Raw genomic sequence first — 26,177 nt, forward strand, 5'->3', positions numbered from 1 at the left:
CGTTCCGCTGTCGTCGTACAAGAACGCAGTAAAGGTTGTGACGTGAAAAAGTATCGATTTGATCAGACTTTGGTTTAAATGTGATTTATTATGTAATCCATCGGGTCTGATCAAAAGGTAGAATAATCCGAGTGATCATTGTAGCAGGTGTGATTAGAAGAAAACATGGAACAGCCCCACTCTACAAGGTCATTGTTTTAAGATGGTGTATGTGTGTGTGTATATATATATATATATATATAAACAGACACACGAGCTATGATTGTACAAAGTCAGTCGCTTTGCAAACCGACTCGGCTCTTGTTACTATGGTAATACAAGTCTAATCTCTTTCTGTCGTCAAAAACCTCGAGACTCAGAAGTGTTTAGTTTTTGCTGAAGATTCCTCGTCGTCACGTGAAAATCATCTTGATACGTGAAAATATCTCATTACAAAAAATACATCATCATCATTAAAAATCCAGTGTTCTCACGAGTACTGGATTATTCCTCGGTATAAGTGAAGACGCCTCGAATAAAGGAGCAGCTCTAATATTTCTCACTGTGAGATTATTACACAAACACGGTCATGAAGCCTGTTTCTGAACATGCTCACTGATTTCAAGCTTCACTTCTCCTGGCAGGTGGGTTCACTTCCGATCAGCTGCCAAGCTTTAAAACGAGGAAATGGATCTAGAAAGAAGCGCGATATTATATCTGTTTAAAAAACGAGCTGGACTTGCCTATATTCAAGATAGTGTGTGCTTGCTGAGACGTGGTATTTTGCCGAGTAAGCTTCACTCTGTTCCCGTTGTCTCACTGAGACTGGCCTGGCTTCCTTTTCTTCTCACAAACCGTCCAAACCCTGAAGACACGGTGACCCCTGACCACACCGAACATCTGCGCTGCTCCAGCTGTCACAACCCAGGGCTTCCTACAGGCTTTTTCTTTTTTTGCGCAGGATTGTTTCAGGCAGTGACGTTATTCTGGACGTCAAGAACCATTAGTACAATGTAGCGTGTTTTCAGAAGGATCAGGGCCGTAACCGCGAACGTTTCACAGAGCTTCCCGTCGGAGTTAACACGCGCTCCCCAGTGTACAACACCGGCTGCTAATCCCCGGGATGTCACACTTCACTTCTGCTTTTAATTTTGGCACTAAAAGTGAAAATATTGTTCATTTGTTCAACTTGAAGCGTGTCTATACATCGCCCTGGTTTAAATTTGGTTTACTGTGATCTTACAAGGGGAAAACATCAGTTTTAACTACACGTACAAGCTCCTCAAGTCCTAAATGTACGGTTACGGTTTTCCCCTCCATAAAGAAACCGTCGGACTTCCTCTGCTACAGGGATTCTGGCTGAACTTTAAAGACGGGCGGGTGTTTAATGAAGTAAAACTTTCAGCTGTAGATCTTTCTGTACATCTCCACCCATTACCCACATGACTTTAAAAGCTTTGTGTGTCCCACAGCCCAGAAATAACTCTGTGTTTGACCTCAACTCTTTGACCAAGCTACTCGTTCCCAAGTCCCGCCCACCAGTCAGCGCTGCCTAGTGTATGACACGCCCAACGTGTGCAAGCTCGTCGTTTCAAACCTATCTGCCTTCTTCACCATACGCACGATCACAGACAGCGACGATTGGCTACAGTCACTGTGACTGACAGCGGAGAGAGCACGGGTAAGCCCCTCCCACACCCGGAGAGCACGGGTAATCTCCTGACGACGGTGCGAACGCTGAATAATACAGGCGGAAAGCCTCCTTGTACGGATTTTTGTATGAAATGGTAAAGGTGGCGTTAAAGTGGGTGGAGCTTGCAGTCATACTTTACTTTCAACTTCATTAAACAACATTATCAATGCTGAACAAGTGTTAGTGAGCAAAATTTTCAAAAGTTATAAACCACGGACGGACGTGCTGTTCTAGGAATCGACCTTGATCTTCATGACCCCACACCATCGCGGATTATTTCTCTACAACCGCACATCCGAACGTGTTTTATCCGTCAATAAAACCAGATCCAAAGCGGAGTACAGTGAGGAAGGGTTCCTGAGAAGTCCCACATCAGTGTTTGCAAGTCTCATAACATATTTGTTCAGCTGCGGTGTCTTGGCTTCCAGCCCAGTTCCTCTCAGTTCCTCTTCTTCTCTTCCAACACAGATGCTGGGATACTCCCCCAAAAAATCCAAGCTCAGGGCCGTGTCATTAATCAGCATGGAACTGTACCGAGATGATGTTGTGGAGGCGGTGCTGCCAAGTCTGTTCAGGGGAAAGTAGCTCATGAGAGCTCAAAAAGGTGCAGGAAGACAACAGATGAGGTCATAGAATCATCATGATCATTTGGAGATCAGAAAGTGTTTGATGATTTTTTTCGAAGACACTGAGAACAGAATAGAGTTTTATCAGGGGGGAAAAATAATAATATAGCATTTCTTATTGAAATAATCATCTTTGGTCATGAAGAACAAAAAAGTGTGTGAGGGGAACAATGGCGTTTGGTCATTGGGAGCAATGGTGATCAGTGATTGGTCGTCATGAACAACACTGACCAGTGATTGGTCGTCGGGAACAACACTGATCAGTGATTGGTCGTCGGGAACAACACTGATCAGTGATTGGTCGTCGGGAACAACACTGATCAGTGATTGGTCGTCATGAACAACGGTGATCAGTGATTGGTCGTCGGGAACAACACTGACCAGTGATTGGTCGTATTGAACAATACTGATCAGTGATTGGTCGTCGGGAACAACACTGATCAGTGATTGGTCGTTGGCGTTACAGACTGGTTGTACATCAGGTGAACCTGCTCTCTCACTAGATTTGTCGTTAGGCTGTTTTGTGAAATAAAGGCGCTTGCTCCTGTTTTTAAACTCAGCTATGTTATTGGAACCTTTACAATCTGGTTTCACTGCTTTTCATAGCACGGAGTCTGCTTTGTTAAAAGCGTCCAATGACATTTTACTCACAGTGGATGCTGGAAAAAATACTGTGTTGATGCTACTAGATCTTACACCTGCCTTTGATACTGTAGACCATAACATACTTCTCTGGCGCTTAGAGCATCTGTTTGGTATCAAGGGCACCGCCCTACAATGGCTCAGCTCATATCTTAAGGACAGGTCTTTCTCGGTAGCGTTGGGAAATCTCTGCTCTTCTTCTAGTCCTATTATTAGTGGTGTTCCTCCAGGCTCCATTCTGGGCCCACTTCTTTTTAATTTATATATGCGGCCGTTGGGGAATATCATCAGGGCTCACAATGTCTCTTTTCATTTATATGCTGATGATACCCAGTTGTACATTCCTTTGAAAGCTGGTGACTCCATTCAGCCATTGTTGGACTGTCTGGATGACATTAAAAAATGGTTGACAAATAATTTCCTCCGACTTAATGAAGACAAAACTGAAATAATTGTTTTTGGCCCCCTGAGATTGAGAGATGGTCTCATTAACGAGCTCCATAATCACTTTCCCTCAATTTCTTCCCAGGTTCGGAACCTTGGCTTCATTCCGGACTCAGAAGTATGCTTAACCAAGCAGATAAATTCGGCCATTAAGACTAGTTTTTATCTACTACGGATTATTTCGAAACTCAAAACATTTTTGTTTTTCCAGGATTTGGAGAAGGTTATTCATGCTTTTATTACTTCTCGCTTAGATTACTTGGGTCTTCCTCAGTCATCTCTGGCTCGTCTTCAGATGGTTCAGAATGCAGCTGCAAGGCTGTTGACCAGGGCTAAGAAGTTTGATCGTGTCACCCTAATTTCAGCATCGCTTCACTGGCTCCCGGTCCGTTTTAGGATTCAGTTTAAGATTCTGCTGTTTGTTTTTAAAACTCTTAATAATCAAGCTCCTTCCTATCTGGAGGATCTTCTTAATCCACATTCATCAAACAGATGTCTAAGATCTTCTGATAGGTTTCTTTTGCATGTCCCTCGTTCCCGGTTAAAAACAAAGGGGGATAGAGCTTTTGCTGTTGCTGCCCCCGTCTGTGGAATCAACTGCCACTGGACATCCGCCTTGCACCTTCTATTACCACTTTTAAAAACAGGCTTAAAACTTATCTCTTCTGCCAGGCTTTTTGATCAAATTTTTAATTGTTTAAACAAATTTTTGATCAATTTTTTCCTTTGTCCATTGTCTGTTTTTATCTGGTCTAATTCTGTTTCTATTTTACTTTCCGTACTCTGTGCAGCACTTTGGTCAGCTTTGCTGTGTGAAACACGCTATACAAATAAATTTTACTTACTACTTACTTACTAAAGAGGTCTAAATAGTCGCCGAACCAGGCGAGTCTCTACACGGGCAACACCACATGGAAATGTGACTGGAACGGAAGAATTTAGAATGAACGTAAGAGGAACTCTGTCTCAGTATAACCACGTTTTAATGTTCTGGGTTTTTGTTTTTTTTGTCCTTAGTTCTCTAGTTGGTTTAATATAAACCATTAATACAATGTCAATAAACAAACACCTCAAACAACAGGAACAGGATTTAAACCAGTGGTCACCAGCCATCACCACCTTCTCTGAGATCTACCTTCCTGCAGGATTCATCTCCAGCCGTAATCTTGATCAAGAACGTCTAACGATCAGACGGTCAGGTGGGCGCGAAAGTCTTCAGGAAGGTAGATCTCTAGGAACAGGGTCGGTGACCACTGATCGAAACCTCCTTAAGATCAGATCCCAGGAGGCTGAACCGATTTGGTTTTCAGCTAAAAGAATTGACCAGGATGAACCGAGTGAATCAGGTGTTTGAGTGAAGTTCTGGTGTCCAGGATTCAGCCTCCTGGAATTCACTGGGTGAAAAACAAACAAACATTTCATAACATTTCCTTCACTGAAACGGCAAACCAGTTCGATTCTGATTAAAACAAACGTCGAACGTGATAAATGTCTTTACAGTGAATATTACGTTGGAAAAGCAGCACTGGTGATAACATTGACTCCGAGTCATGTGAATTGTTAGCTGCGTGTCCCTCACGGTCAATAAAAGTTAGGGAATAAGGGAAAAGTAACCTTAGAAACATTATTTCATAGCAGAACCATTAAAGTTTAAGATGGGTTTCAGGAAGAAACCGTAAAGGTTAGCAACAATTCCTTCAACCGAACTGTTAGCAAGTTATTTAAATAATCTCGTCCTCAGAAAGCACTTTAGCTGCTTGTGCTAGCGCCGGTTCGGGTTTTCCGGGTCAGCAGGGTTATTGCGGGTTTGTCGTGCTCGTGACGAGCGCGAGCTGATGTAGCGTGAGCTCCAATCGTTTCTGAAGAGCATCCAGGCGTGTGTCCATGTGCTCCTTCAACCTGTTCTCCAGATCGTGCATACGTTTCTCCACCACTTTCTCCAGAACTTTCTCCAGACCTCCAAAGCACATGTGATCCTCACTGCCTCACAAAAAACCCACAACTTTAATAAAGAGTTCAAACACAAATACAAATAAATAAAGAACCAGCTGGAGGTCACGTCAAACGGTCCAAGAACCGTAAGAAACCTCTAAAAGCTTTAAACTTCTGGTGACTCACCGCTCTCCGTTCGTCTTCTTCTCTGGTGAGGTCAAAGCGTCCAGGCGGAGTTGTGTAACCTGACCACACACACTCTGAAGCATGGGAAGCAGATCAGGGCTAACAGGACTCTGGTTTCCACCCGGACCACCTGCTACGGCATCTAGGACGCCTCTCTGGTTGGCACAGAACATTCCGGCTTGATGCCCAGGCAGTGCCGGTGCACCATCAGAGCCAACATCTCCCGTCACTTTAGCCCCTTTGGCCAAGCATGCTAGCGCACCACCACCCATCAGCAGGGGCAAGAAGCCACCAAGGACGTCGGCTTTGTTCTAAAACAGGAACGGAAGGATATTTGGCTAAAGTCATGGACAGAACAGAGGCAAGGCAGAAGTCCAGCGCGAGCGCTACTTAATAATTAGCAGCTCGGCCATGTTTTCAAATCGACCAAACAGGCCATTCTTATTTCCGAGGTCGGTACAGCCTTGTGTAACGAAAAGCTGCCAACCCTAAAGAAGTGTAAAATTACGTAAACAGTACATTTGTTTGGTTTAATCTCTGGGAACGCGCTGATGGTGAACCTTCATGCGGCGCTGAACATCAGAAAAAAGGTGACATGCTCTACCCCGGTACTGACCTTTTGCTGAAACTGCACCATTTCCATGAGGTTCTGAGCCCCGGGGGAGAGGGTGGTGCCCATCTCCTCCATCATGGCCTGGACACGATGAAGGTCGATGCCAGCGTCCGAGCCGGGCTGGAACTCTGCTCCCGGACGGAACCGCAGTCCGACGACCACCTGACGGATTCCCACAGCCGACCGGCCGCCGAGAGAGAGCAGCTGAGTGGAGACATGAGAGAGACTTCTTAACACGACTTCCTGTTGGATCAGCTGGAATATCATCACGTATAATCTACAGCGGCGCTCGTGACCTGGCGCACCGCGGTCCCACGTTCCACCGTAGCAGGACTGATAGATGCACAAAAACACGACGGGACGGACCAGACGTACCTTGACGTCACATGACGCTAGCGGGGTTTCCAACACCAAGTGGCTCCTGTAGAAGGGTCTTTCATCTTCACCACTAGCGTGAGAAGGTGTATGTTAAATACCGGTCTGTCCCGTCCTCTTTAGAACTGTGCTTTAATGCGCTAGATTAAAAAAAAACATATTTTCTGCGAATGTGAGACTCCGTACCTGCTCTGCTGGAATCTTGGATCCTCCTCACCACGGCTCGTCCCGCAGTAGTCCCCGGTGAGCGAGTAGACCTCGATAGTCCTCGCCTCGCTCGCCACCTGAAGGCTGCTGATGACGGCGCCTGAATCGGGTCGACACAGCAGGGTGATGACGCACGGCGAGGATTCCTCCGCTCGCTCCAAGCGCACAGGCTCACACCTGGGATTACATTTACACCGCCGTCAAAAAAAACCTCGTTTCGACGAGATACCACTTAGATTAGTTTTTGTCTGTTTAGAGTTACGTTTTATACTGAACATATGAGAAACACACTTACAGAGCAGAAGCAGAAGGATCCAGGCCAGCCTCGGTGATGAGATCTTCCTGTGGTGTGATGAGGATCTCTCTGAGCTCAGTGTGAGATGTACACACCCAGGAGGTGTGTGTAGACACCACGACATCTCTGCTGGAGCTCATCATGATGATGGTGTTGGAGCTGTATGAGTGTGTGTGATATTAAACACATTCAGATCTCCTGGACTGAACACACACAGAGCGAGCAGGAATCCGTGTGTAGGTGTCTACAGCCAAACTTCTCTCTCTCTCTCTCTCTCTCTCTCTCACACACTCACACACACTAATCCATTGTGACGGTCTGTGACACCGCTCACAGCACAAACACACGCCAATAAACCGCGAGATGTCTGTCAGGAAGTTTCACTGGAAGCGTAAAGTCGAGTTGAACTTAAAGCAAGCACATAACAAAACATCCTACAAGCGCCAGCCATTACCCACGCTCCTCTGTGCAGTGCGCATGCGCGCCATTTTCACGCACGCGCAGTCTGTAGGTTACTTCCGCCTTCATTTCCGCCTGAATAAAAGTCACTCGGTGTAAATCATCACATAATCACAGCGTCAACATAAAACACAGGACATTTCTACTCGGAAATACTTCCATTGATAATATCAATACGATTCTAAAGTAGTGAATCTAAAAGGGTGTATTCAGGGGCATCACATAAAAATATAATAAGTTAAATAAATAAATAAATAAATAAATAAAAGCCTCAAAGCATCAGTTAGATTAGATGTTTAATTTATAAACAAGAATTTAAGAATATTTCAATATTTAATATTTCATGTTGGACATAATTGAATGAACTCAGCGTGTAGGGAGTTAGAAAGTTTGTTTCCGACACTAGGAGATGAAAACGCTTAGCGTAGCGCCCCGCTGATGTGAGGTGACCAGGGCCGTCAGACTTCCAGGACCCACCGTACTGTATAAATCCACGTTGGGTCAGCGTCCAGACATTGTGTTCGATCGACGCTGGCTGCCAGCGTTTGCAGAGTTGTTATGAATAGTGCCTCTGTGGAACTCCAAAATAAAAATGGGCCAACAAGATTTTACTACCTGGGAATCAACAACAAATCTCTCACACAGTTAGCTTGTCCTAAACATGATTCAAAACACAAAACCGTAATCCACAAACAACTTCCACACAGAGAGATTTCAGTTCTGTTCTAAGGAAACAGCTTAACGTGGTATAAACACGTATTAACACCAAATTTCTCTCGCAGGATGTTGATCATGACTAACGTGTAGTATCGAATGAACAATCCTCAGGAACGAAATATTCATAATAAAAAGCTAAAAACGACATATTACGTTTCACGTTAAGCAAATTCCCCATTAATAAACAGCTAAACACAGTGTGTTATTACATCACAGCACTGCTGAGTTCTGCATTCTGATTGGTCATCGGGTGTTGATTAATTCATTTTCTTTAACACGCTGACTCTAATACGTTATCGTTTCCATAGTAAGAGCAAAGAGATGTTTCTTTATTTAACATGTATGGAAGGAAGGAGTCTCCAGGGTCAAAGTTTACCTTAAACGAAAACTTGTCTCGCAGATATTCCACAACATTAAACAGATTTTTAAAAAATATTACGGTGTCGTTCTTTCATTATTATTATTATTATTATTTTTAAATTAATTGTTAGCAAATTACTGTGGTGTAAGAGGAATATAACACGCACAGTTGTAGGAAAAGAAACAACCATGGGGTGGTAAGCAACAGTATCTCCTCTTCATCACACCGATGGTGATGCTCTTGATGATTATTTTCCTATAACAGCACACCATGGAGGGTTTTCCATCTTGTGAATCAGTGAGCTAGAAACACTAAACTTCTCCCACACTTTATTGAACACTTTTTTTTTTTTTTTAATGAAACTAAATATAAAGAACAGAGTTTCATGTTAAGCTTTTTTCCCCCATTGTAAACATTTAAAACGCAATATAAATGTACATATAAAGATTTGGTGTGGATTGTTGTGTTGTTGCTGTGTGACTTGTGGCAGGAAGAACACACCGTGAGACGTTAGTGAAACAGAAGCAGCTCTTGAATGCTGCACGATCATTTCGTCAACGCGTTCAGGTGACGGAGCAGCACTGTGTACCTGTCTCACCTGAGCTCTCTCTCTCACACACACACACACACACACACACACACACAAAAACACAAATCTCAACGTCTAATTACATAAACGCAATATAAATGTACATATAAAGATTTGGTGTGGTTTGTTGTGTTGTTGCTGTGTGACTTGTGGCAGGAAGAACACACCGTGAGTCGCTGAGGTGCAACGTTAGAGCAGCTCTTGAACGCAGCACGATCATTTCGTCAGCGCGTACAGGTGAATGAGCAGCACTGTGTACCTGTCTCACCTGAGCTCTCTCTCTCTCACACACACACACACACACCAGACTGAAGAATGGGGGGAGAGGAACTCAGGAGCAGCAATAGAAATCCCAGTGGACACTTTTCCACACTTCTCCTGCTCATCTTGACGGCTCACACAGACGGAATCATGAACCCAGGTGAGATATTTTAGTTTAGCAAAACGCAGATTCGTCAGTTTATCACCTGTGTAATGGCTGTAGAGCTGGAATAATCCTCTCATCAGCTTTTCTACTCAATGTCTGATGAAAATAGCTCTGTCATCCAGATTAGAATCCATATTAATAATATTCTAATGCTGATAAGCAGTCTTATCTGATCTTAGAAGAGCTGGAATAGTCTACAGACTAACAGTCTGAGTCTGACTAGTATATTTACATGTCACTCTTTGCATCCAGGAAGCACAACATAATCACAATAATGTCACTATTCATGACATTTTCCTTTTTTTTGTTTTATTCCATGCACATCAGTGTTTGATTTTATGATGCATGGGCGTCTTTATTTATTGAGTTGTTTTTATTTATTAAAGGAAAAACTTTGGGCTGTTATAGTGAAATAATCAACAATGAGGTGGTGTGATGACGTGGAGTTACCGTTCAATTCAATCGAATTTTATTTGTGGACACAAAGCAGCTTTCAGGTGTACATTTTAAATGGATTTATCCCGAATGAGCGACGGTGGTGAGGAAGAACTCCCCGAGACGACTATGAAGAAGAACCCTTGAGAGGAACCGGACTCAAAAGGGAACCCGTCCTCATCTGGGTCACGCCGGATAATGCGATTATAAATAAATAAATGCACCCCTTCTATAAATATGCTAATACTACATGCTCAAATAGTGCAGTTGTGTAAGCAGGAAATTCATTACAGTCTTGACATGAAGTCTGTTTAGTTGAACTTCTCCACTGTTTGTGGTAATTGTAGTCCTAAAGCTATTGTTGCATAACTGTTCATATGACTTGAGGTCCAAAGCCATTGGATGGTTTTTCAGTGGTAGAGAGAGAGAGATCATTAGGTATGCTTATTGCCCTGTAATGGTTAAGGACAGTGTACTTTGCATGCAGAGTGCAAGCAGCGACTCCGACAAGACTAGCTATGACATCATAACTAAAACGGAGACAGGGCTGTTCCCTTAACGCCAACAACATTTTCTAAAATCTTAGAGATGAAGGGGAGATTTGATATCAGTCTATAGCTGGACAGTTGAGAGGGGTCAAGGTCAGGTTTTTTAATCAGGGGTTTAATAACCGCTAGTTTAAATGATTTAGGTACGTAGCCAGTGCTAAGGGAAGAGTTGATTATATTTAGAAGGGGTGTGATTACTTCTGGAATAATCTGTTTGAAGAAACATTCAGGTAAGGGATCTAGTACACAAGTTGATTATACCGATGAGGAAATTAATGAAGCTAGTTCGGTCTCTGTAAGGGGAGTAAAACATTCTAAACGTTGATCTGATATTGTTATATTATCATCTACAGGGTTAGTTATCTTCTCTTAAGGTGGAGAGAGAGACTGATCTAGCACTGAGAGATTGTCTATAGTTCAGGAGGTTCTCCTTCTATCCTGTTTGAAATGCTACCAATTTGGTTGGACGCCATTTACGTTCTAACAGTCGAGTGGTGTGTTTTAAGGTACGCGTTCGATGGTTATACCAGGGTGCTAGCTGTTTCTCTGTATTCTGTTATTTTTTCCTTTTAAGTGGAGCTACCTTATCTAGCGTGTAGCAGAACGTTAACGCTAAGCATTCAGTCGTCTGATCGAGTTCTTTGGGATCAGACAGTGATCCCATCATAGTTGGTATCTCTGGGAGGTTATTGATAAAACTCTGTGCCGTAGCTGATGCGGTTATTGGCGTGATAACTCTTACACCGCAGCGATCGACTAACAGTTAACCCTGTTCTGTTTATCGAGACATTCAATTAAACGGATATGTTCACAGATCTGTTCCACGCCCAAACATCACACCTGGAAAACTACCAGATCGTCATACCTCAGCTTGTGCACAAACGATGGCAGAGACACGACGACTTTACACAAACACACAGACAGGTAGTCTGAGTATGCACTCCGGCTTATTTAATACGCAGCCTCGATCGCCAGTCGAGTTCTGATTCGTTTACTTCTTTTTCCGGTATTTTGTATTCGCAGAGAGCAGATCCCGAGAGTCTGACCTACTCGATTGAGATAGATGACACTGTTCACCTCTTACATCTAACCAAAAACAAGTAAGTGACATATATATATTTCCCTCATTGCGATTATTCATTTTCACATTCACACGTAAAAGCTTGACTCCGGAGGCGTGTGTGTCATCTTCTTGTTTTCCAGAGAATTTTTATCTCCTGATTTCGCTGTGGTCTCCCATGACGTGCATCGCAACTCCACGACGAAGCACAGAGAGAAACCTGTAAGGCTCCTGCTCACTGGTCACATCACTAACACACTGATTGTAGTTTTTCTCAGTCGCTTTGGTGCATTTCTTGAATCATTGTCATCAAAACTGTAGCGATAGTTTACCTCGGGAAATACTGGCAGGGTACACTGGTATACTGAGATCATTTCGACACGAGGACTTGTCATTCCGATGGCACTGATGTGTTCACTGAGAGAAATATGTACTTTTGAGAGAAGTCGAATTTGGGGAAACCACTCGAAGCGTTCGTTGTGTTGAAGTATTTCACTTTGCTTTCGTTTGATTTGTTCATCGCCGTTGAAAGTCTGTCGATTTTGACAATAATCCTGATTTTGAATCATTTTGATTGCAACTGTAGATAGGTTGGTGTGTGTATAGATAGATGGAGAGATAGAGGCATGGATGGAAGGATAGGTAAATGGATAGATGCAGATACAGGTGGAAGGAAACATAGATGAATGGAAAGATTGGTAAGTGGATGGATGGATAGATGGATGCACGGACAGAGATTTTGTTGGTTTTAACCAAAACCCCTCTCCAGTTCCTACATCCAGGTATGGATGGATGGATGGATGGATGGATGGATGGATAGATGAGTAGATGGACAGATGGATGAATGGATATACAGGTGGATGGATGCACAGATGGACTGATGTATAGACTTACATATGGATGGTTATCTATATATGAGTGGATAGACAGACAGATAAATGGAGGTATATAAATAGAGCAGTATATAGATGGGTAGATAGGTTAGGTTAGGTTCAGCTTTATTGTTATTGTCAGAGTACAAGTACAGAGGCAGTGAAATGCAGTTAGTGTCCCGATAGATGGAGGAATGATGAGATGAGTCAAATGGGTTTTAAACAGTGCTTTATACAATGCTAGTCAGAGCTGGTCGTTTGCTGTGAAGTGATTCGTCTGTTCCAGGTGCTGTGTCATTACTACGGCCGAGTCTCAGGTTATGAGGAATCTCTGGTGGCTCTGAGCACCTGTAATGGACTCAGGTATGATATTACTCAGAATATAAAGTTTGTCATGGCTGATGAGACACCTGCTCCACCTTTATTTCCACTGACTGATTAACTAGCTATTGATTTGTTCTTCACTTATTTAACCTGCTGCTCCTGTCTTTATAATGAAAGGATCCCATTGTGTATACCAAAACAAGGAACTCATTGTACCTGGCATGACTAAGCACATAAAGTGCTATGTATATATATGTAGCACTACTGTTAGCGGTATTATATCAATGATTTACATTAATAATAATAATAATAATAATAATGCATTATTTATACAGAACTTAATACGTGTATTCTTTTCAAGGGGCGTCATTTTCATCGGCAACAAGAGTTACGCCCTTGAACCCGCTTTGCACGCCGCGAACAACGAGCACATCCTGTTTCCCCTGGAGAACAGTCGGTCGGATCCGTTTGTGTGTGGGGTGGACAGCGAACGCGATTGCGGCGAGGACGGCTCCTGCGACCACACCTTGTCGATGGAGACGTTTTTACGGGTCAGTAATGTTTTGCCGTGTGGCTACCGGCCGGTGCGTTTTGGGAAAGTTCCTCGTGTTCAGAGTCGGGTTACGCACAGGTCGGTTTCCTGCGCTTCCTGTTCGAAGTATTCAAGTCATCGGCGTGTAGTGTCGTAGCTCCAGGTGATGCCAGATTTTTCTTGAGTAGAAGATGTCTAGATCGGCTGAAGAAAGAAATAGTGTCGTTTTTTACTTGCGTGTGAAATAAAAAACAATAATACGATGATATCTACGCGGCGTCTCGTATTAAAAGTCCGATATATTACCGATCGCATTAATCACTGGGTTTAATTGAACAAAATGGCTTCCACGCTCGTTATTCATCAGCGCATAGGATAGCACTCGATCCGGCGCGCGCTGTTCTTTTACGTATTATTATTTTCTCTCGTGCTTCGACAGATACACGTGCGAAACTTATTGCTCTTCCTGTGCTTACGTTCCAGACGCTGAACTCTTGGCGTATTTATTGCTTTCTTTCATTACTAACTTTATGAACAAATATCTGTCCATTTGATTATCCGTCTCTCCGACAGAAAAAACGCAACCTGCCTCAGACCAGATACGTGGAGCTGGCGTTAGTAGTGGACAATCTGAGGGTAGGGGCCTCAAACTTGTTTACATTTGTGTTGGGTGGCTACGCGGCCAGATTGCGTTTATGTTTACTGTTTATCTGTTTGTTTTCTTGCACAGTTTGTATTCATGAAGAGCAACCGCACTGCTGTGAGGGATGAAATGGTCCAGATTTCTAATTTATTGGACACGGTGAGAAATTCCTAGTGCCTTGTGTTGTTTTTCTGTCTTGTTTTATATATATATATATATATATATATATATATATATATATATATATATATATATATATATATATATAAAATACTAAAACACTCCAGGATGTGGACAATCCTGACCCCGCTCTCTCGGCCCTGTAGTACTACCGGCAGCTGAATATCCGCATCGTCCTGGTGGGTCTGGAGATTTTCGAGACGAGCAACCCGTTCGACGTGGGGGGAGACCCGAGAGTGGTTTTAGGACAGTTTGTCAAGTGGAGGAAAGCGAACCTGACATCGCGCAGCGACATGGGCCAGCTCGTGGTGTAAGCACGTTTAAGCACGTGATGATGCTGTGGATGACGTTCCACGTGATTCTTACGTGGAACGTGGAGAAGGCTAAAGCTTCGAGATGACTTTAAGGCAGATTTAGTAATAAAACGTTCTAGTCGGTTCTAAAGGAAAGCGAAAGTGCTGTAATAAATAACTCAAACATTCACACCATGTTCACATTCCAGATTTTTTGGATTCTCCAGGGTGTCTGTGCGAGTCTGTGTTTGTCCTTGAAGTTACCATGCCGTCGTCTCATTTGTAGTTTTATTCTTGTGTGTTTGTTTCTTTTCCTTTAAAGGGGTCAAAAAGGAGCGTACACTGGAGGGATTTTGGGCATGGCCTACGTCGGGACTGTTTGCTCAGCAAGCAGCGGCGGAGGAATTAGCGTGGTCAGTAAACAAATCACGATTCTGCTTCACCCATCATGGAATTCCAAACATCATTACGATGCCGTTTGCGGTTAAGTAGTCCGACAGGTTGTTCCCCGAAGACTAACCCGAGCCCGCGTCGTGTTATTGGTGTGTATCGTGACATCAACACGGCTGACCGATGACGCAACACGTGGCTAGTGATGGGGGTTGGTGTACAGTAATCAAGGGCATGGAAGGTTATAAGGTTAAATGTTTACATTGTCAAATTTGTGTGTGTTTTTTTTTTCTTTCTTTCAAAAGTTTCTTTATACCAAGATATTGTAAAAGAGCGGAATTTGCAGACTAGGTAAAGTTCAGGGGTCATTTTTTGAAGTGAAACAGGAGATGACTAGGTAGCGTGGCATATTGTTCTGAGAACACGCCCGACATGAGGAACTGGAAAAACTGGAATGTCTAGTGAGAGAGAGAGAGAGAGGCTTGAGAATGTGAACTATTTCATTTAAATATTTGTAATGACAGTCTGTTTTCTTCGCAGTATGGCGACAATGGGTTTCAGTATTATTCCACGGTGCTGGCTCATGAGATGGGCCACAATCTGGGCATGACCCACGACGACACGCGCTGCCAGTGCGACGGACGCAACTGCATCATGTATTCGACCGCCACGTCAGTACCGCACACACTTGTGGTTATAGGGAAACGAACTGACGGCCTCTGACCAATCACAATCCAGAATTCAACATCCTAATCAATAAAGCTTAGAGAATGATGCCTCTTTTTTTAACGTTTATTTATGCTACGTTTTCGCGCGTGTAGCGGATCGACTCTGTTCAGCACGTGCAGTGGTACGGATTTTGAGAACCTGGTCTTGCGTGGAGGAGGCGCGTGTTTGCTGAACCAGCCGCCTCAGGACAGCGTCATCTCCGTGGCCCAGTGCGGCAACGGCATCCTGGAGGCGGGGGAAGACTGCGACTGCGGACCGCCCCAGGTACCGAAACCTAATAAACACGCGCGGAATAGGAAAAACAGTAGTAGATGAGTTTGGCTTGATAATGGCACTTTCGTATTCGGTGGTTTTCTTCACATCCACGCGATTTCTGCCGACGGGATAGAATGCGGTCGGGAGCAAGCTCGCACCGTGTACACCTGCATCACCTAAATCAGCATTTTCAACTTCCTTTTGCCTTTTTCAGAGTTCTGTGGGTGTGGCTAAATGTAAATGTATGTAAATGTACGTTATCTTGTCAAAAGATTGACAGATGAGGCTCACTGATTGGAAACAGCTTTATTTTTCTGTATTTTTCTCATGTAAACCTTCATATGTATATGTGTGTATATATAATGTGTGTGTGTGTGTGTGTGTGTGTTGCATTGCAGAGCTGCAACAGTAAATGCTGTAACGCGGCTACGTGCACTTTCACAAAGGGTTCAGCCTGCGCTGCTGGCCTCTGCTGCAAAGACTGTCAGGTACACACACACACACACACACACACACACACACACACACACACACACACTCTTTATCTCACTACCCATGTGAGGGACATTCCACTTCCATAATTATTGACGTGTGTATCTCCTCCAGATTGTGGTGTCTGGTACGCCCTGCAGACAATCTGTGAACCAGTGCGACCTGCCGGAGTACTGCAACGGCACATCCGCGTTCTGCCCTTCAGACTTCTATCTAATGGACGGCCTTACCTGCGAGGGCAGCACCGCCTACTGCTTCGAGGGCCGGTGCCAGACGCTGGACTACCAGTGCAAGCAGCTCTTCGGCCAAAGTACCTACCTTGTCTTTTATTTTTTTATATATATATATATATATATATATATATAAAGCCAGTAGGCAATTTCATACATACACAACACATATATGATGAGAGAAATGATCTAGTATATGATCCACAGCACTGGTGGAAGATGTTTATATTTAAACATCACGGCTGTTCTGTGTTTATTTACAAAAAACAATTCCAGACGCAATAAAAGCCAACGATCAATGCTTCAGCTACGTGAATACACAGGGCACCAAGTTTGGAAACTGCGGTTACTCCGGATCCAGTCTGGTCCCGTGTTCTGTGGAGTAAGTTCTATCACTATTCTGAAATGTTAAGCACTTCGTTAGAGAGGCAATTTCATGCTGGAATGGTTGTAACCTGAATTCTGGATCGTGATTGGTCAGAAGGTGGTTGAGAGGGCTGGTGAGGGAACGAGTGTTTATAGCTGCTACGGCGTATTGTAAGTGAGAACAGGAAGTAACTCGTTTTGCAAATGTTAATGATCTTTAACGTTTTTTCTGCAGCAACTCCATGTGTGGGAAGGTACAGTGCACAAACTTTGACTCGAACTACCCCCCGGCCGGGGCAGTCATCAGCGTCCAGGACATAGCACCAGGGGTCTCGTGCAGGAACGCCGATTTCAACCTGGGAACAGACGTCCTGGACCCGGGATACGTTAAAACAGCGACAGTGTGCGCTGCAGGCAGAGTGAGTATGCGTAATACGTGGTGTATTTTTTTTTTTCCGTATTCTCGCGCTAAATTAAACCTCGGCGTTCTGACGCCAGCTCACGTCATCACTGCGTACTGTATTATAATACAAATGCAGGATGTAAATAGTGTACAAGAGCTGTGTTGGTGTTTCTCAGCATGGTAGAACCTATGGAAGTCCACACTGTGGCTCATTAGCTAGCTTTCATGCTAGGTGTCGGTGTTTCTATATATATATAATGTGTGTGTGTGGGTGTGTGTGTGTGTGTAAATTCATGTTTTTGTATTCTCTTTGTTTTTGGATGTTGGCCCTCAGGTCTGTGTGAACTTCCAGTGTGTGAATTCATCCGTGCTGACACAAGGCCAGAAGTGTGATGCTGTAAAGGACTGCAATAGCAATGGGGTGTGTATCGTAACACCTGCTCAACTCTGAGGCTGCGCATGACTTTTTTTTTGTTTTTTTTTAAACGAGTGATATAAAAATACATGTTAAATATAATATAAGACAGGGCCTAGGTCAGAGAGAGAGAGAGGGGGGGGCAAGAGAGCACTGCTAACGAGTGAACAATTTAAGGGTTAAACGTCTTTGGGTAAAGATGAGTGTGTCGTTGTGTGACATGAGTGTGTTACGTTCCAGGTGTGTAACAATAACGCCCACTGTCACTGCAACAATGGCTGGGCTCCTCCTGACTGCAAAACATGGGGAAGAGGAGGCAGTGTGGATAGTGGACCTGCTCAAATAGGTACACACACACACACACACACACACACACACACAAATGAATGAACTTAAAGTGTCTCTATAAGCATATGAGCGCTCAGGCTCATTATCCTTCACACTGTTGGCAGGTTTAACAGTCAATATGAACTCAAAAGTGGGATTAAAATCTCCAACATCCTGCACACATTATGATTTCATGACCTCGATCTACCTTGTAGCTTCATTAAGTTGTGCTCGATATAAATTTGAAATAAAATGTGAAATAACAGTCTGTGCTGGATCAAGTGCTATTCTAAGTGCTGCTGAATAATGAGTGCGGAAGCCATTTTGTTCAGTCTGAATACGAGGAACTGTTCCCTTCCTGAGTCTCTCAAGGTTACTTCCTCCTTAAAATTGAATTGACGTTAAACGAGTATATTATATATATATATATATATATATATATATATATACACACATTATTATTATCGTATTATAAACAGCGTATTCTCGTATAATACTGTAAAAGTACGAGCGGTGTGTTCTGTTCTCAGATTACACGCTGAGGAATGGCCTGTTGATCTTCTTCCTGTTGGTGCTGCCCGTTCTGGTGCTGCTGGTGTTGGGTTTTCTTTACATATTCAGACGGGACTCTCTAAACAGGTGCTTCAGGCGCCGACGGTCCAAACAGAGCAGGTAAAAACCACAGTTTCTAGATTTCTCGGCGCAATTTCTGTTTGAAGGAAAATCCATCAAATGGAGACAAATCAGCGTCACCTCTGTGACCACGGTCCTGCTCAGCAGTCATGTTTCGAGTATTTTAAAAGTCAATAAAACTACTTGCGATTCTTCAATTGTAAGTGGACAGTTTAAAAGCGCGCTTTATTCCGTCACACTTCACAGGGCGACCGAAGCGAGCGCTCCGAGGAACGGCCAGCCAAGCGGAAACGTACAAAGACCTGCACGTCCTCCACCGCCAACGCAAGGTCCTCCTACGTATCCACAGGTAATCTCGATTACATTTACTCGTTTGGGAGCCGCTTTTATCTCTGGCCGTCCTGAGATTTAAACAAACACGACCATGGGTAACTGAGGTCGGGTTTAGTCAGGTCCACAGCGTGAAGACTGGATTTTGTAGTGCTTCTCGAATTGATTGTGAAGTCATTTTCTTGTTTTCTTCGTAATAAACACGCAAGCAGGCACAAACGTGGAGAGGCGGAATAGTTGATCCCTCGGTGAGGATGAGAAGTGTTGATTTATCTAATATTGCTATGAAATATTGTCCTTTTGTAGTTCGAAACCTCAGTCTGAAGCTGTTCTGAAGGACATGCCCAGGTTTTCTGCTTAATGTTAGCGTGTCATGGCCGCTGCTCATGGTGGAGGAGAAGAAGGACCCAGTGTTCTGTATTGTCTGCTTTATACAATGGGATGGATGGCTTTATTTTTCATGTACAGCTAATAGCTGATCCATTTTGTCCATCATAATGATGTTGTCTTTGGTGTTTGTTTCAGTATCCGTCTGCCACCTCTGGAGCTCAGGCAAGGTAATATATATATATATATATATATAGTTTATATTTATTCATAAGCCTTCAGGAACTGATTGATCCTGGTCTGAGTCTGGTTTAAATGTCAGTACACCCTCAAGTGTTCCTTACATAGCAAATGACTAAATGTACAATCTTGTTTTCTGTTTGCTCTCGCAGTTCTAACAGTCAGGGTTCTGGTGGCGTGCAGCCTGCGATTTTTACTACTCAGCTTCCCAGAAATGGACCTGGAGTTCCTCGACCCATTCCACCCAGGAACATCGTCACTTGAGCAAACTCAGAGAAGGATGTTTGTGGAAAGATGTGATGCTAATCATCACAGTGAAGAAATGACCTGCTAGGCTCCAGTGTTATGTAATATCATTCTGTCAATGACTATTCGAAACATGTTTTAATTATTTTTTTAATGGTTTACATATTTGAGATTATTCGGTTGTTATCTGGTTGTTGTTCGGTTGTTATTCGGCTGTTATCTGGTTCCCTCATTACCTGTGATTTTTTTTTTTTTTTACACACACACACACACACACACACACACAGTGTCTATATAGATTTAACTGCTGTTACGTATTTTATCTAGGTTAAGCTATTTTACCCATGGCTGAGTCTAAACATATATTTTTTTAAAAATAAAACAATAACGCAAGAAAGCAGGATTTATGACTTAGTCAAGATCTACAAATCGGTGACGCTAATATCAGTATCCGTGCCAACCTGTGCTATGAAATTGACCTGGAACTTCGTGGAAGTAAAGAAAAGTTTAATCCAACTTCCGAGCGTAATCTGGCTAGGTCAGTGTGCCACCGAATCTGACGGCGAAGTCACCAAACAGGAAGTGAGGCTGTATCTAAGCACCAACTTTGCACCCTGACACAAATCTTGGTAGGCATCCTCAGGACCGTGCCCCGAGGCTGTGCGACAAATTTTGTGACAGCGCCACTTATTGGTCAATAATTACAATAACAAGTTCACAAACGCTTCCATCCGAGTGCCATTTTTGCTGCTCCTCGCTGCGTTCCTTTTTCTAATCCGTGTCAAATATTAAATAAAGATTTAAGAGAAAACACTGGAGGTGAGGGTTATTTTAAGCTAGTGTGGTGTGATGATTTCAATGCAGAGAGTACTTTGTGGGGAAGTGCAAACAATGATCAAAACGGGTATGTGCTGGGAGAAGCAGTAGATTGTAATGAACTTGTAGGCTTTAATGATGGAAGTGCCACAAGAATAGATGTAGTTAGGGGAAGCAGTTCAGTTATAGATTTATCAGTTATATTCACAGTTTGGCCAGACAATGTGAAAGGGAAGTACTTGATCATAGGACTTTGGGCTCTTCCACTGGGGGCCCACATGTGCGCCGCATTTCACCTTCTGTCAGCGTTGCTGCTATGTAAAGAAAAATTGACTCTGGTCTGTCGAATTACCACCAAGGTGGTAATACAAGATGGTTACGCCTCGGTGTGCATTCATTTCTAATATTTCAACAGACCTGAGTTGATTATTCCGCTAACACCACAGTTACAACACCACAAGACATTATTCAGATGTACAGTCACACATCCAACTGTACAGTGTTCATCTAGGTGTCAGGTATGATGCACACCTTTTAGATTTCTGATATTTAACCCTACAGTGCATGAACCAAAAAAACCCTTCACGAACGCATAAAGGGGGTCAAAATGACCCGTACTGGATTGAATGGTTTTCTTCAAAAAATAGTGTGTGTGTGTGGTGGACAGTATTTATTTGTGTGTGTGGGGTGGAGAGTATTTATGTGTGTGTGTGTGTGTGTGTGGTGTACAGTATGCTAACTTTCCCGTTCTTTGAGTTAGCTCGGTGTACTGATATGGAACTGTAATGCGGACACGACCTGACTGGAACTACTTTCTCTGTGCATTTACTGAACAGTTTGAGTGACGTTAAATCAAAAGTAAATCGTAAAGGGGGAAAAAAACATTCCGAAAAAATGTGAGAAAGTAGTGTTTTATTTTCATCACAAACGCCATCGATACGATTTAATGGGGAAATGATTATTTTTGTTTTGTTTTTTTTTAACTCTAGTGCCACCTGGGTTCAATCCCAAATACAACCTCTTAGGAGTGCAGTGTAGTGTAGTGCACTTCACTTATGTAGGAAGCTGATTGGGTGGCGGCAGCTACGGCAACTCGTAAAGGTCAATTTCCGTGACAGTAGCCCTGTTAGCGCGAAGGGAACAATGATGTCGGAGCAGGACGCTCTGAAGAGGAACCGCGGGGGAGTGCAGCGGGTGGAAGGAAAACTACGCGCCAGTGTGGAGAGAGGAGATTACTATGAGGCCCATCAAATGTACCGGACCTTATTCTTTAGGTAAGGCTTCTGAGTTATCACGGAGAATGATTCATTAAAGCAGCGGAATCCGCTCGTGGCCTGGCTTTTCCAGATCTTTCTCTCCTTGTCAACGAAGCGGCGTTCGTTTCCTTATGACGATTGGCTACACTCGCGGCGGTGATCCCACCTCTCGGATCAGTCCTGCTCTCTGATTGGCTCGACTCGCTGTCACTCAACATCACTTGGACGCCTGTTAGCTAGCAGCTTCTTCCTGTAACAGACCTAACACCACAGCACAAGGGCGGTTTATAACACGGTGTTGGGTTTTGTGAATAAAGTCTTTGCACTGTACACTTGCTATTAAAACATATAAGTAATAAATATATTTAATTAACATTAGAAGCACTCACATTTTCACTAGCTTACTAATTCACTAAATGACTATAAAAATGCAAACACTGTCATTTTATTAGGTAAACGTTCCAGCTGGTCTTTATTTATAACTGTATAGCAGATATACAGGTTTTTTTTAGTCATAACTTTACTGTAATTTTATTATATATATATATATATATATATATATATATATATATATATATATATATATTTTATTTTTACTGTTTCCAGGTATACATCTCAGTCCAAGCATGCAGAAGCCCGGGAGCTGATGTACAACGGAGCGTTGCTTTTCTTTAGTTATAACCAGGTATTATATTCCATGTGTTCCAGCTGTGATTATCCTGTAATTTTCCATGTTATTTATATAACGTTGTTATTCATGTTCCACGCTGACATGCAGAACATAACGTCGAGTCTGGAACCAAACGCACTCGAACCTGGGGCATTTTCAGAAAGCGCAGACTCGCAGACGTGAAGCTTTTATTTCCCTCAGAAAACCCTAAATATGCTGTAAAGATCAGCGACGTGTGCGTACCGGTATCGGGGCATTTCCACATGACCGGGGGCACTTCACGTCTGCGAGCACTGAGCACTCGGGCACTTTGTCGCAGGTTCCTGGTGTTGAAGCGTCCCTAGTCGTGTCCAAATCTCTCGTTCTTTGCTAATAACGTAGATCGTAAATCTCTGAGCGCACGTCTTGTCGTTTGTGTCGTCGACAGCAAAACAGCGCCGCAGACCTGTCCATGCTCGTCCTGGAGGCTTTAGAGAAGTCCGAGGCTGACGTCGAGGAGGACGTGCTGGGTAAGTGATGTACGACCGTGTCTAATTGTGCTGTCTGAAGCCCTGTTGAGAGAGGATTTAGTTTTACGTTTAACGTGAACGAGCAGGTCGAGATGTTGGATTGTGGAACGATTGACGGTGTGAACTCCGCAGTGTCGGACACATGGTTTGTGAAGGGAGTATACGGAAAGCCTGCCGCGTTTCTACACGGTCTGTGTTCTGTGACGTGAAGTACACGTGTGTTTTCCGCAGAGCAACTGGTCAAGCTGTTTAGCATGATGGACCCGAACTCTCCCGAGAGGGTGGCATTCGTCTCGCGGGCACTCAAGTGGTCGACGGGCGGCTCAGGGAAGCTGGGACACCCCAAATTACACCAGCTGCTGGCGGTCACGCTGTGGAAGGGTACTTCTAAACCGTACACCGTTTCAGTTCGGCTTTCAGCGCTGTTCAGTTATGTCTCGGTGAGATTCCTGAGCTAACTTCCTGTCCGCCGTTCCATTTGTTTAGAACAAAACTACAGCGAGTCTCGCTACCACTTCCTGCACTCGTCAGACGGCGAGGGCTGCGCTCAGATGCTGGTGGAGTACTCGGCCGCTCGCGGTTTTCGCAGCGAAGTCGACATGTTTGTGGCTCAGGCCGTCTTACAGTAAGTGCAGATAATGGTAGAGTAGTTCTTCTTCTTCTTCTTCTTCTTCTTCTTATTATTATTAATTAGAATGAGTTTATTTGTAAATGTTGTATATCTGTATGGACAGAAAGGTGGTTCAGCTCTAAAAGCGTAGAGACGGTGTTGTTCACCGTGTGTAATTTGAGATCGGACATACGTTATAAACTTGTCGAGATCGGATCTGAAGGGTGCTATCTTTTTTTTTTTTAATTTAAATCTGTTGTATTTGCAGGTTCCTCTGTCTAAAGAACAAAATGAGCGCCTCGGTGGTGTTCACCACGTACACACAGAAGCACCCGTCCATAGAGAAAGGTCCTCCGTTTGTGCAGCCGCTCCTCAACTTCCTCTGGTTCCTCCTGTTGGCGGTGGACGGGTACGAGCACGTGATCGGATCGGATCGGATCTGATCACTTTTTGTTGTCTTGTACGGCTGCTTTCACGTTTGAGGTTTGCAGAAGAGTCGCTGGACAGATACTAGTACTAGCGAGTACTCCCTAGATTCGATTATTTATTCTTCGCAATGCAGGTGAAATACAGACGACAAACTCCAGCGATGGTGACGTTGTGAGTCGTCACTGTAGTTGCATCACGTCACGCACCAAACATACACACGGTGTGGTTTTTAGTCACGTTACAACGCTGGAATCTCTCAAACCAACATTAAATGTAAAATCTAACAGGCCTCATTTTTTATATATATATATATATATGTAATGTGTGTGTATGTCTCTCAGCAGTTTATTTTTTATTTATTTTGGAAGCTCCAGTAGAAATTTATCATAGGATCACGTGTAAAACGTGTGCTGGAGGATTAAAAACAAAAGGCAAAAGCGTGAAAGCATCCGAACGCAGTGATTTTACAGCACCACCCGAGCAGTGTGTGTGCATGTGTTCATCTCCTCGTGTGTGTGTGTGTGTTCTCACAGTGGAAAGCTGACAGTCTTTACAGTATTATGTGACCAGTATCAGCCATCGCTGAAGAGGGACCCCATGTACAACGAGGTACGCCCACTACACTCTTAAACACTCTCGCACCACAGCAGCGCCCAGTTCTGCTTTCTGATTGGTCAGAAGGATTAATCTTGTAGAACAGGTATGGGTGTCGGCTTGGCTTCGTCGCAGCACCCCACCGTCGATTAGTCTCCTATAACTCTGCAGTGTTTTAATAAATCCCAGTACATTCTAACGTCTATACCTGGACTGTATTCATATCGCAGAAAGATGATAAACCGGGACGATTTCCGACTTCACTGTCGATTTGTTCTGTTAGTAAGTGATATTGTTTGGGTTTTTTTTCTCCTCAGTACCTGGACAGAATAGGGCAGCTGTTCTTCGGCGTTCCACCCAAACAGTCCTCATCATACGGTGGCCTACTAGGTACGTCCTTAAACCTACTTATTGTTAAAACGTATTGGAATGCCACGGAGAAGCCCCGCCCCCTTCCCGTCTCAGATCAGTTTCCTGTGCGGGGTCCGAAATTGTGACGAGTTATTTATCGTGCTCCGTTCTAACATTACAGGGAACCTCTTGAACAGTCTAATGGGGTCGGGTGAGGAAGAGGAGGGTGAGGAAGTTCGTGAGGACAGCAGCCCCATCGAGCTGGACTGAACATCACACACCTCCAAACACAACCTATAGAACACAACACCTGAACTGAATCAAACTCGACGACTTTTTTTTTTCCCCCTCCCCCTTTTGACCACATGTCCTGGAATGAGTTCCTGCAGTTTTTTTTTTTTATTATTTAATTTTTTTGTTTTTCATTTCTTTGCCCCTCTGTATAGTTTTCAGAAGAGGTGATCGATACAACTTCTGGACTACATCATCATCAGCACCATCACGCACACCACCACCTCTCTACTAATGAATAAATAAACTCTCGTGAAATGGAAGAACATTTGAAGCGTAATCATGACGGTCCAGCCAGAACAGGATGAATTGTCGGTACGAGTTAATAACGACGACGCGGTCCTCGTACCGTGTGGTGCGAGATTAGCGCGTGTTAGTATCGCAGTCTGCAGGAAGTGACACTCGAAGCAAACTGTGTAAATATCTACAGCACCTTCCTCCAATACAAGTGACGAAACACATTAAACAGAGAATATAACGGAGCGCGAGCAGTTCAGTTCGGCGAGCACTGAGAGACACGCCCACTTCCTTTCAACAGTGCAGACACTTCGCTCACAGGTCGAGGCGACGAAGCGAAGTAAAGCGTCCCGTGACGTCGATTACTTCTCGTTCACACGTACGTCTAGAGGAGTAAACGTGCTCCAGCCACGCCCCGTGTGCAAGTTTTCTGAGCGAAACTGTTTTTAGCGCATCTCGGATCGTAAACCCTGACCTTTTGCTTTCAAAACGTTTACTAACCTAGAAAACGTGTTTATAAAATCGAACACTAATTGTATACCAAGTTAAACCGGTTAGTGTTAGTACGCGTAGTCTAAAATAGTAAACGAGTACGTGAT

General features: G+C 43.7%; 3 protein-coding genes across 3 annotated transcripts in view; 2 read left to right on the top strand and 1 right to left on the bottom strand.

Annotated features, from left to right (window-relative positions):
- Positions 1-4,349: 4,349 nt before the first annotated feature.
- On the bottom strand, positions 4,350-7,690 carry c13h10orf88 (chromosome 13 C10orf88 homolog). Its single transcript, XM_053640681.1, has 6 exons — positions 6,993-7,690; positions 6,677-6,874; positions 6,491-6,563; positions 6,119-6,319; positions 5,503-5,813; positions 4,350-5,364 (listed from the first exon to the last, which is right to left on the bottom strand). Exons 1-6 carry the CDS (start codon positions 7,133-7,135, stop codon positions 5,181-5,183), a joined length of 1,110 nt encoding a protein of 369 aa, XP_053496656.1. The 5' UTR covers positions 7,136-7,690; the 3' UTR covers positions 4,350-5,180.
- Positions 7,691-8,024: 334 nt separating this feature from the next.
- zgc:174164 (uncharacterized protein LOC570656 homolog) lies at positions 8,025-20,640 on the top strand. Its single transcript, XM_053640678.1, has 22 exons — positions 8,025-9,539; positions 11,343-11,452; positions 11,552-11,628; positions 11,732-11,810; positions 12,747-12,823; positions 13,146-13,335; positions 13,890-13,952; positions 14,047-14,118; positions 14,286-14,449; positions 14,755-14,845; positions 15,363-15,493; positions 15,644-15,815; positions 16,205-16,294; positions 16,413-16,608; positions 16,805-16,910; positions 17,130-17,313; positions 17,632-17,718; positions 17,953-18,058; positions 18,570-18,711; positions 18,919-19,021; positions 19,528-19,559; positions 19,722-20,640. The coding sequence occupies exons 1-22, from the start codon at positions 9,434-9,436 to the stop codon at positions 19,831-19,833; spliced, it is 2,490 nt and encodes an 829-aa protein (XP_053496653.1). The 5' UTR covers positions 8,025-9,433; the 3' UTR covers positions 19,834-20,640.
- Positions 20,641-21,599: 959 nt separating this feature from the next.
- Positions 21,600-26,177, top strand: part of get4 (guided entry of tail-anchored proteins factor 4) — a 4,836-nt gene continuing 258 nt past the window's right edge. Inside the window, exons 1-9 of the mRNA XM_053640682.1 lie at positions 21,600-21,905; positions 22,494-22,572; positions 22,985-23,066; positions 23,298-23,447; positions 23,553-23,691; positions 23,945-24,085; positions 24,639-24,714; positions 25,017-25,089; positions 25,232-26,177. The exon at positions 25,232-26,177 is cut by the window's right edge and continues 258 nt beyond it. Of these exons, the coding sequence (XP_053496657.1) occupies positions 21,775-21,905; positions 22,494-22,572; positions 22,985-23,066; positions 23,298-23,447; positions 23,553-23,691; positions 23,945-24,085; positions 24,639-24,714; positions 25,017-25,089; positions 25,232-25,320 (960 nt within the window). The 5' untranslated portion in view covers positions 21,600-21,774 and the 3' untranslated portion in view covers positions 25,321-26,177. The remainder of the gene's footprint in view (positions 21,906-22,493; positions 22,573-22,984; positions 23,067-23,297; positions 23,448-23,552; positions 23,692-23,944; positions 24,086-24,638; positions 24,715-25,016; positions 25,090-25,231) is intronic.

Source organism: Ictalurus furcatus, chromosome 13 (assembly GCF_023375685.1).
Source record: "Ictalurus furcatus strain D&B chromosome 13, Billie_1.0, whole genome shotgun sequence".
Lineage (NCBI taxonomy): Eukaryota > Metazoa > Chordata > Actinopteri > Siluriformes > Ictaluridae > Ictalurus > Ictalurus furcatus.